This window comes from Austrofundulus limnaeus, unplaced genomic scaffold, assembly GCF_001266775.1.
Source record: "Austrofundulus limnaeus strain Quisiro unplaced genomic scaffold, Austrofundulus_limnaeus-1.0 Scaffold2, whole genome shotgun sequence".
In the NCBI taxonomy this organism is placed as follows: domain Eukaryota; kingdom Metazoa; phylum Chordata; class Actinopteri; order Cyprinodontiformes; family Rivulidae; genus Austrofundulus; species Austrofundulus limnaeus.
In genome coordinates, this window is record NW_013952404.1 from 7,855,527 (window position 1) to 7,866,495 (window position 10,969).

Genomic DNA, 10,969 nt, shown 5'->3' on the forward strand with positions numbered 1-10,969 from the left:
GTGTCTCTCAGGTGTCAAAAAACTTTGACAATTCCAACCGCGATGTCTACCAGCAGCTTCAGGGCTAGTGATGTTTCAAGTGGTAAGATTATGAACTTTAATAAGTAAAATTATCCCAGCTACAATGGCAGACAACAAATATTACATTTATAGTATAAGAACTAAAACCGTTTTTGACGCCGCCACCGCAGTTTGTCCTTCATGAGCCTTCGTAGACAAGATGGCGGCTGCCTACCCGCAACCATGGAGATATAAACAACTTTTTATAAGGTAAAAATAATAAAACAAGGTCTTTGTCTGCAATGATTAGACATGTTTTTTTATTGTCATTAGTGATTATCTCAATTTCGGCTAAAAGACTTGACAAAATCCTACACACTGTAACTTTAATTCATGCACTTGAAAGATGCTGAAAAGTCAGGTTTTGACAACATTAGAGTCAAAAGTCCTGCTGACCTTAGCTGAATGAAAGCGCTCCTCAGTCCAGCTCGTACATCAGTTTGTTTTGGAAGGTGAAACCTGCAGACGTAGAGTGGTCACTGATCACTGTCTCGTTTCCGTCTGCATCGACCTCTCTCAGTGTTGCTGATGGCATCCTGTCAGGCTCTGGGGTCTGGAGGACCTGCTCTGCTGGCAGGTCACCTTCACCTGCGACGTTGTTCTTCGGTTTCAAGGCGTCGACACTGAGATCTCTTCTGTTAGATTCGTTTGTGACGTCTGTGACGGTCATCTGGCCAGACTCTGGCCCTCCTTCAGTCGTCTCTTCCGAAGCGGACTCGGACGTAGACGCTTCTTTCGGTTCCCTGTCCTCTTCTGTCAAACTCAGGTGTTCAGCAGAGGTGAAAATGTGTTGATATTCAGTTTTAGATGAAGCGTCAAATCTGTTATCATCAGCTGTGGTCTCTTTCAGAACGGGATTATCACCCAGGAAGCAACAACCCCTTTGTGCTGCTGATCTGTCCCAACTGTCCTCCACCGTCTTTTCATGGCCTCGGCTTTGTTTTGTCCGCTTTGTCAGTTCCTCCCTCCTCTCTTCAGGTGCTTCGTCACTTGTCTCCTCGTCTACTCTCTCCTGCTCCTCACATTCGTTGTCTTTTCTCTCTGGTTCTTGACATTTTTCCTCCTGCATCCCTCTTCCTCTCTGCCCGGGCTGGAGGCAGAACGAGGCTCGTGAAGACGGCTGGACAGGCAGCGTGACGGTGAGCTGTCTGCGCTGTGTGTTGAACTTGGCCTCTGCGTTCTCTTCATCCACAGGGTAGGCTAAGGGCAGCTCCAGTCTGTAGGCTGGACGCTTGGACTCCAGCTGGAGGATTTTCCCTTTAACTACCAGGCTGGTGTCCGAGTCTCCCACAGACGTCAGGAGAGGTAGGTCGACGACAACCACAACTTCTTTAGGCCTGGGAGCAGAGTCTCTAGAACCCACGTAGTCCTGTAAGTCAACAACAGATCTGTATTTCAATGTGTAGCTGGGCTCTGCTGGTGGTTGGATCTGGACGCTGCTGCCAGACTCTGAAGGCTTTGCAGCATCTGGATGCGGGAAGGCGAGGGGGTCTGGTTGCTCTGGGGTCTCCTTGGCTTCATACCCAGGCAGAGGTTTCCTGATCACACACGCCTGAGGGGTTCCTTTGTATTCACTCTTTATCTCTCTCACGTGTTTTTTGTCAAGAACCACCTTAAATGCTTTCTGGATTCCATCAATGGCCGTGTTGTTCACCACATCGTTGAAGTCCTTGTCTAATGCTGCCATGTGCAATGTGTCAGGGTGGAAAATGACGTCATAGATCACATGTTTGTTACCTTTTGGGTCTATATTTTGTCTCCCAGGTAAAAGGCCGTGAGGCAAAGACAAACGCTGCCCCCTGCGGCCATCCTTCGACACAGCACTCCTACAATCAGGCTTGTCGACGTTCTCACTGCCGCAGATGTTGATGAAACACTTCTCGCCTCCCGCGGTGGTTCTGAGAACTCTCCAGGGCGCCGGGCGGACGAACTCGACGCTGTTTCCTCTTTCCTCCTCTAAAAGTTTGATTTCCCTTTCGTACGTTTCCCTATTTGCGGGGTCGGATATTTCCCGGGCGTAGTCGCAAAACATCTGTTTGAACTTCTCGTCCCTGACAGCCTGGCTTAATCTGTCCAGTTCGTCCGAGCTCAGGTTCAGCTCGCTGAGCTTCTCTCCGAACTGCTTCGCCATGATACTTTAGGAAAAACACGAGAAGAGTCGACTTTTCTGTGACCTAAACGTTCAAGGGGAAAAAAAGCATTAAATTTTAACACGCAAACTAAGATAAAACCCGTGAAAAAGTCCTATTTCACCTTGGTTCCAGCTCAAGAAAGAAAACGGAAGTTCGTTTTGTTACTGTTACCATGGAAACGAGATGCAACGAACACGTGCAAACACATCAACAAATGTCTTTAACACAGCCACACAGAATTCATTATATTATATTATATTATATTATATTATATTATATTATATTATATTATATTATATTATATTATATTATATTATATTATATTATATTATATTATATTATATTATATTATATTATATTATATTATATTAGTACAATTTTCCTGTCACTCAAAGAGAGTATAGTCTTGTATTTGAAGCCCTCACATCTGGTTTGCTCATGTTTAAAAACATTTTTTTTTTGGAATGCACAGTTTGTTAATATAAGTTGGGGGAATAAACATACTTTCAATATTTTGTTTCAAATAAGAGAGCTTGATTTTAAAATTTTAGTGTTTTCCCATGTAACAAAAAAGTTGTCGACGTTTAAGGATATTGATGAAAATTGTTCCTTTTGTCGAGTCGAATCAGAGACCATGTTACGTTTGTTTTGCAGTTGTCACTCTCCTGGATTTTGGAGGGACATGGAGACATTTGTCAAGGATAAAAATTAAACACATTYTCCAAATCAGGCCTAAAGATGGTTTGAATGTATGGATAAAATTTTGTGCTTCGTAATTAATCTAATMATCCTCTTAGGGAAATTAAATARACATAAGGCAAGGTTCTTCAGATCTCTCCCAAACTTCATGTTTTCTTAGTAGACTTTAATTTATATGTGAAACTAACTAAAACTAAGGAGAATCCACTCTGGATTTGACTGTAATAGACAAAAATTATAGTGCCTTGGTTATTGGTTATTGTATAATTTTAATTTGCTACATGTTCTTTGTAGATTGTTTGTTTCTGCCGATGTCATTTTCCTTTTATTTGTAATTGTATCAAAGAATACAAATAAAGTTTTGAAAAAAAAAATCTCTTCAGTCCATGAGTCGTTCTGACCCGAGACATTCCTCTGTTGGTAAAAGGCATTAATTCTAAAATCAGATCTTTATTTCAAGAAGATATAGTTTAATCCCCATCTGCTGTTTCCTACTGGAACTAACAAAACCTTAAAAGCTGGTCTCTTCCACATGAATTTTTTTCTTACCAATAAGGTTAAAGAAATTTCTTTTAAACTAATTCACAAATTTTATCCAACCAAACATTTTCTACAGAAGTACAAAGCTGATATTGATACTTCCTGTTTTTCTGTAAACTTTATCCAGGAACATCTGTTCACTTTTTTTTTTTTTTGGAAATGTACCTGCTCACAGAACTTTTGAAAAGACATTACTGCTCTTATTTCCACTATCAAACCTGATTTCTCATTGTATTTTGGAAATGTTATGTTTGGTATCACAGWTTTTAAAGTGAAAGACTCTTCTGCCGTATATATTATCAATCTGATTTTGTTTCTGGCAGTTTCATATTCATAAAAGTAAAATAATGCATAGAAAACCACTTTTTGACCTCTTTGCAATGGATGTAAAATTGTATTTTAATGRAATCTCAGACTGAAACAAGAAGGCTGTAAAAACGAAAAGTATCTGTAGTATGTACAACCTTGTCCTGTAATTCTCATTTTTTTGTTTTTCTGTTCCTTTATAGTACTTCCTTTGTTTTTGATCTACTCTCTGGAATTTTTTGTAAGATTTGCAAAGTTGCTAATAAAAAAAAAACGTGTGAATAAATTAACTTAAAATGTAGGATATACACCTTTTTAAATGTCGTGAACTTCTTAAAAAATGTCACGAATGAGAAAAAAAACAGAAGAAAACCCTTAGAAGTCTTCAATATTAACATAGGCCCATTTATATTCTGGTACTGTATTCCAAAGTACTCATTTCTTTCATTTTTACAATTTAAATTGCAATTTTGTTGATAAAGTTAAAAATTTATATAAGAATTACCTGCTTTTTAACACAAATTATTAAAAGTTAATACTAGTAAATCCTTTTCCAGCACGCCCACAAGACTAAAAACAACTTTATCAAATTTATCAAGAGCTTCGTGTCGATCTGAAGGCATCCTCCTGTTAAAACCTCAGGAGAAAACAGAATTTGCTTCTAACTACTATACTAAAATGTTTATGAATAAACTACTAAACATGTAACAATGAATGCTTTTATTCTTTTTGCATTTATAAAAACTCACGGTTTTTAACAAAGTAATAGTCAAATCACTTTATCACCCGTTTATAAACCTTGAGGCAACAAGTTATGTCTTTATTACCCTGCCTGAAAGAAGTAGGTAATGTGAACCTGTAGTCTGCTCTAAAAGAAAGAGAAAACAAAACAAAGAAACAAAAAATATATAATGTCTAAAACTCAGCAGCAGCTCAGAACTTGTGAGTTACTGCAGGAAGTCGGTGCTACTCTGGTGCAAATGGAGCTGGTCCTGAGTTAGTTTAATTCTGTATAAAAATAACTCTTTGAAGCACTGTTAAAAGCACAACTTGACTGAATCCACTCTAAACATGGAGCTACGTCTCTTTCASAGTCTGCACAAAAACACAATCAACGCCCAAACGTCACCGTGTATTCAGGTCAAAGACGTCTGCTTTCTCATTTCACGCCTCGCTGCAGGGAGTTGTCTAAGAACTCAGAGTAACAGGAGAGGGAGCAGAAGTGCTGTTGCACGGGTGCGTCCGTGCCCCCCATGTCGTCCACCAGCACCACCGTGTGGGACACCTGGTGCAGGTTCATGCGCACCGCCGTCTCGATGTAGAAGCTGACGCAGACGCGGCCGCACTCGCACGTTTTGGCTGATTCCAGGTCTCGACACAGATGTGCAGGAAGGAGGCGAGGTCCGTAAGGAATCCTGGGAGGGGAATCAAAGAGGAGAGGTTTGTTAGCGGCGAGGACTCAGCAGACACGGTACATGTGGGAGTTGGAAGCTAACCTGAGCTCAGTCACAGCCCTGGAGGCTAGTTCTTGCAGAGGCAGGGGAAACGACAGCTGCATCGTGTGGTCCAGAGGATTGGGATGAAGGAAGGGATTTCCAAACAGGTCCAAGTTCTCCAGACTCAGCTTACGGAAGTCACAAGGCAGAACGGTGAGCTGGTTGTGAGCAGCGAACAGGAACCTCAGCTTGGCGAGCCGCCCCACGTGGAACGGCAAGCAAACCAGCTTGTTGTCGTCCAGCTTGAGGTTGACGAGTTCTCGGAGTTGACAGAAGCGGGCGGGCAGCGACCGCAGGCGGTTCTGGCTGAGGTCCAGGACCTGGAGGGTCCGCTGCAGGGTGGACAGGCAGAGGGCTTCGCTGAAGGCCTCCAGGTGGTTGTTGTGAAGGATGAGCTCCGAGAGGCAGGCGAGGTTGCCGACGGTGGCGGGGAGCTTCTTGATGTGGTTGTTGCTGAGGTCCAGCCTGCGCAGAGCTGGAGGAAAACAAAGCAATGAATTAGAGCTGTCATCAAAACAAGTCCCTCTGAATAATTCAAACTCTGTACAACTCAGTTCATCTTTTTTGTCTTTTTCCAATAAACGTTTAGAAGTTTTCACTTTTGATAAAGGAATAAAGGTTTACTGCATCTTTGTTYGAGGTGGGGTGTCCCTCCAGTCCACTAGGAGTCGTTTTAGGTTGATTACTTTTGTTTTGAAGGACTTTGTGTGAACCAGAATGTTATTTTAAATGAAGCAAACATATACAGTATATAAAAAAGGAAAACTTTGGTTCTCAGGGGAGAACCTGGGGTTGTTGCTTGGTGCTCATATTTTCCTTCGCCCATTTAACACATTTATCTATAGGGGCATCAGGGCATCTAACCTCCCCCTGTTCTGTTTTATGACTCATATCAGCTGCAATGTCTCAGGGCATCATGCCAAATCAGTCCAAGTTTTTATTTTATTTTTTTACTCTGCATAAATTTTGTAAACTAGTGGCCGAGGGGCTCGATGTATGTCATTTAAACATCACAAACTGAACGTTTCATGGTTAAATGTCTTTTAGACGACACGCCCCTCAGATGGACAGCTCCTGTTTGGTCTTCACTTCAGCCTTGGTTAAACCAGCTTTCCACACTCTCCAGTCCAAGCAGCAAATATCTGTCTTTTGCACAGAGCAAAATAACAAAAAACATACAAATGTTTTATTTATTAGACTGATTTCTTTAAAAAAAAAACTATTTTATTCAAAAAGATTATATTATTTCGATGGTTTCAGCTCATGCAATCATTTATTCTTCATATTTGATCATTTAATAAATTACATTTATCCCAGAGCAGCTGTGTCACAGTATGGTCCTAAATATAAACAAGTTCAGCACATCAAGAACCTTGTTTTTTTTATATAATTGTGAAAGAAATGTGTGGATCTTTATGATAAATTAAAATAACATTTAAAACTCAGTCACCTAGAGAACATGGCAAGTTTTAATTTTTTTTAAATATATATAATTTTTTGACGAGGGTGTTAAACATCTTTGCTTTAATATGGGGCAAACAAATGTTCTGTTAGAGTTAATGTGATTTAATTAGAAGAACTCAAACAATGAATCTCACACAGACTCAGCCTGCAAGCGCAGCGACGCGCTCCCATCACAGCAGTCTCTCATCAGGAGGAGAGTTTAGTCGCTCACACAGAGTTGGACAGATCTGTTTGATAACAACGCTCTGAACACATATTTAATATAAAGTATGGTTTTACAGACCAAAGTCTCTGGTAGTTCAGGAGCAAAGTGCAGGAGGAGATGTCAGGACTGACCGCTGCWGCCGCTGTTTGAGTCGAGCCGCTGCTTCAACCTATCTGTGCTGAAAACTGCTCTCACTGAAAGTCCCGCCCTGCTCTGCTCTGATTGGATGAAACGGCTCTGGACTTCATCTGATTTGTTGAAAGCAGTGTCCGTTTAATCCTTATATCAGGGTCCCGCTGTCCTTAGAGGCTTGGTGAGCACCGAACAATGATCCAGTCACACCAGTGCGACTGGATTTATAAATTTTTTTAAGAAATCAGGTCGCATTTGCGACCAAACTGGTCYCACTCTAGAGCCCTGCTAGCTGTTGTTTTGACAGACAATCAGGTACAATCTTAGATACACAAGAGACCTATATGACGTTCCATCTGGTGCACTTTTTCTTTTTTTAATCGTACCTGCGCACCGCTTATGCGCCCCCTGGTTATAGTTAAATACATTGCTCAGTCTGGTAAGTTGTTTGCTATTGTAATTTTAAGCATTTGTGTAATTGTGTATAGTATTATTTGCGCTTTGAGCTATCAAGAAAATGTGTTTTTGATTTAGATTTAACACAGCTTTAGTTGTGACATATTAATATAAGTTACTGTGATGGTCAAATGTGTGTTTATAAATTTGTTTGTGTGAACATTATATTAGACTACATGCAATTTTAATATGATTACATTTTAACTGACAGTGTGTATTTTCAATAAACAACAATAACTATCCTCAACTTATTTGTAATGTGTGCGGGTGGTGGGGTTGTCAGGTTGACTTGGAAGTAAGAAAGGGGGGGCTTTGAGGAAAATAGGTTGGGAACCATTTTTAGCACATTGTCAAAAACCGGCTGAACTCAGTGTACCTTTGAGGGACAGCATGCGCATGTCGACTCGTGAGAGTTTACAGTACGAGACCTGCAGCTGCTCCAGGGAGTAAGGYAAGCTGGAGGCGAGGGGGTAATCCTTCCTGGACACGATGGTGAGCTTCTTCTTTAGCTGCTCCACGTCTCTGGCACGAACAGGCGTGAGCGTGGACAGAGGAAGGCTGCTCGTGTCGCTCCCTCGGTCCGCCAGTCGAGCCGCAGCGAGGAAGCTCTTCAAGCTGTTTGCGTCGGCCTACAAAGACGTCACAGGCGTGTCAATAGGTTGGGTCTGGTAATACAAAAATGATGCTCACGATCTTCTGTGGTTGGTTGTGTGTGAACGAATTCCTGGAAATACCRAACCTGATTTCACTGGCCTAGAATACACTGACATGGTTCTTTTCTGTGAACAAGATATGCTGTTGGGATTACAGCTGTGAGCACAAGGGAGAATAATTCTTAATGTCTGTAAGTGTTTGATAGTGTGGCGTGATAGGGTAATTATAGTGAGGTTAATATATTGCTTAAACTTATATTTTTTCAGATCTGTTATGTGTTTTAGCACAACTACAAATAAAGCACAAGGACAGCTTCTGTTTTAGTGTCTGTCCTTGTGTTCTGACCATATACAGGCTTTGTGTGTGGTTGATCAATGYGCGTTTGAACAGTCTGACCCCTGACTCTGAAGTGAACGGTTAGATTACCTTGCTCAGACAAATGTCCACAGCTGGATCCTTTAACCTGACAGTTGCCTTGCCTTCTTCCACGAACCAAGTAAAAAACTTCTCGATGTTGTCTTTTAGCTGGAAAAATAAATTAGCAAAGTGGAAAAAAACTGATTTCAGAACTTAAAGCTGGACAGACACGCATCACGAGTGATTCATTCCTGGAACAAGTCTGGACAGATGTTGTGAAAGAACTGCAACGTTTAGTCAACAGATTTAAAAGCCCTTTTAAATCAGAGGTTCAGGGTTCTTTGGAACCCTTAGAGGCAAATTTTGACACCAAATATCTAACAAGTCATCTGATGTGGAAAAAGACAATAAATAATGAAATTCTGAGCTAGATTTCTCCAATTTTCTCGATGAGAGGCGACACTGAATAAAACAATTTCTCTTAAACCAAACCGCAATTTAAGAAATACATAGGAATTATTTGGCCAACTTTATGTCACTTTTTGATTATTCGATGCTTGTTTTCTACATATTCTACTTTCTTTAAAGACTCAAGACATTATCAGATCAAACTCCTTTTAACAGAGGGCCTGAATTAAAATCATAGTCCATGTCAAGAGCCAATCTCAGTCAATGTTTGTGTAAAAAAAATCTAAATTGATCTCTGTTTTTAGATGAAACATGTGACCAATCACAACAAAACAAGGGTTAAGTCTAAAAGTGGTATGTGGAGAAATAGGTAGTGTTTTGATGAAAACATTTGCAAAAATTGCACTTTGTCAACGTATAACAAACGCCTCATCAACGTATCATTTGAATGAACTGTCTGAAATATAATCCTAAACAACAACAACAATTTAAGCACTTTTTTGAGCATTAGCAACAACAAAAAATAAATAAAAATAAAATAAAATAAAATGATTATAGGGAAAACGCCTTAAATTTTGAGATATTCCCAGTGAGCTAGCAAAGCTTTTATTTCTTTCCAGCTGAGGTCTCACTACTCAAATACTATTTGAGGTTTCTTCTTTACAACATTAAAAAAAACCTCATTATAATTACATAAAATTAGGATTCAGACCAAATATTTATGTATCATCGTAACCAACAAGACAAATTAAGTCATATTTCAGGAAGTGCTTATGATATCAGGATGATCTAAGTATCAAAGTGTAGCTTTTAAAGCCAGGAATTTGAAAATGTGGTTAGGTCATTTTGACCAAATTTGACTTAATCCTCCTTTCGACATGATGGGTTACATATGTCTAATTATTTATACAGATTTATGAGAACACTGTATAGTATTTACAACAAATAGTTTTAATTAAAACATCACATTTGAGACATTATATATCTGTGATTGGTGATCCAGTCTATCAATAATATTGTTCACTGGCCAGAAGTTTGTATCAAGGGCCATTTATGGCCCGGGGACTTTCAATTTGACACATAATATTTAGATTATTTAATAATTAAAACTGTATTAAAAACTTCAGACCTAATAATAGCCCTGGATTTAACCCGGGATAAAAACACGACACACAGACATAAAATAATATAATACACAGAGTACTGTGACAAAAATAACCAAATAGTAATTTAACACAAACACTCTAAAACCCGTGTACACACCTTATACTTCGATCCCGTCCTGTCTTTGGCCGTGCAGATCATCATGTAAACGTTACTGCGTTGACTCGACTTGTCCGGGTGCTTCCCGATGGAGACCACCGCTCGCGACCCCTTACCCCGACTTTTCATCCCGTACGTCGGAAGCAGTCGACTCAACACCTCCACATCACACTGCAGCTTCATCGCGACCGGTTACCGAGCACCGAAGCCCGGCTCAATAATGCCGACACGAAGCAGAAAGGAGGGAGGGGTACTTAATGCATCCCAGAGGGAAAACTTCTGCGAAAACGACAAGAAAAAAAAAGGAAGGGAAAAAAAAGTTAGCACTAAAGGGTGTCAACAACCGAGCGGACTTCTTTGCGGAGATGCTTCGGCATTTTTCAACAAACTAAACACCACAAGAATGACCACGCACTTTTTAAAATATGCTGTAAAAATGGTGCATCCTTCTGTGTTCTTAGATGTCAACTGTTTGTTGTTAGCTGCACTGCTAGCTTGTCTCGCGCGCGTCGGAAGTGACGTTCATTTTTTCCCAGGGGGCGTGTTTTTCATGGGCTGCATTATTTACAGGCAGCCGTTTTGGTACCACATTAAATGTAGTTAAATGTTTAGTTTTTAAAAAATAAAAAATATCGGACCGTTTTACCGTTTTTGAAGAATGAAATGAGTATTTGTTTATACGTCAAATTTAATTAGCAGATTTGCTTTGTCACTGTTCATATTTCTAATAAAGGCTTCATTTGAAAAATAAATGATAAGATTTATCCGTTTTTCAACGTTTTGTTCAACATTGCTCA

The 10,969-nt window shown here is 40.0% G+C and overlaps 2 protein-coding genes across 3 annotated transcripts in view; both read right to left on the reverse strand.

The window, feature by feature from the left end:
• LOC106521701 (protein kintoun) overlaps positions 1–2,290 on the reverse strand; it is a 26,710-nt gene extending 24,420 nt beyond the window's left edge. The window contains exon 1 of the mRNA XM_014014386.1: positions 457–2,290. Coding sequence (XP_013869840.1) covers positions 479–2,191 — 1,713 coding nt within the window. The 5' untranslated portion in view covers positions 2,192–2,290 and the 3' untranslated portion in view covers positions 457–478. The remainder of the gene's footprint in view (positions 1–456) is intronic.
• Positions 2,291–4,442: 2,152 nt separating this feature from the next.
• On the reverse strand, positions 4,443–10,740 carry lrr1 (leucine rich repeat protein 1). 2 transcript variants are annotated; one of them, XM_014014418.1, is made up of 6 exons: positions 10,588–10,740; positions 10,173–10,451; positions 8,571–8,669; positions 7,867–8,119; positions 5,234–5,708; positions 4,443–5,152 (listed from the first exon to the last, which is right to left on the reverse strand). In XM_014014418.1, exons 2-6 carry the CDS (start codon positions 10,353–10,355, stop codon positions 4,897–4,899), a joined length of 1,266 nt encoding a protein of 421 aa, XP_013869872.1. In that variant the 5' UTR covers positions 10,356–10,451; positions 10,588–10,740; the 3' UTR covers positions 4,443–4,896. The 2 variants fall into 2 exon arrangements, with proteins under 2 accessions (XP_013869872.1, XP_013869863.1); XM_014014409.1 differs by having other exon boundaries at positions 10,173–10,740.
• Between the last annotated feature and the right edge of the window lie 229 nt (positions 10,741–10,969).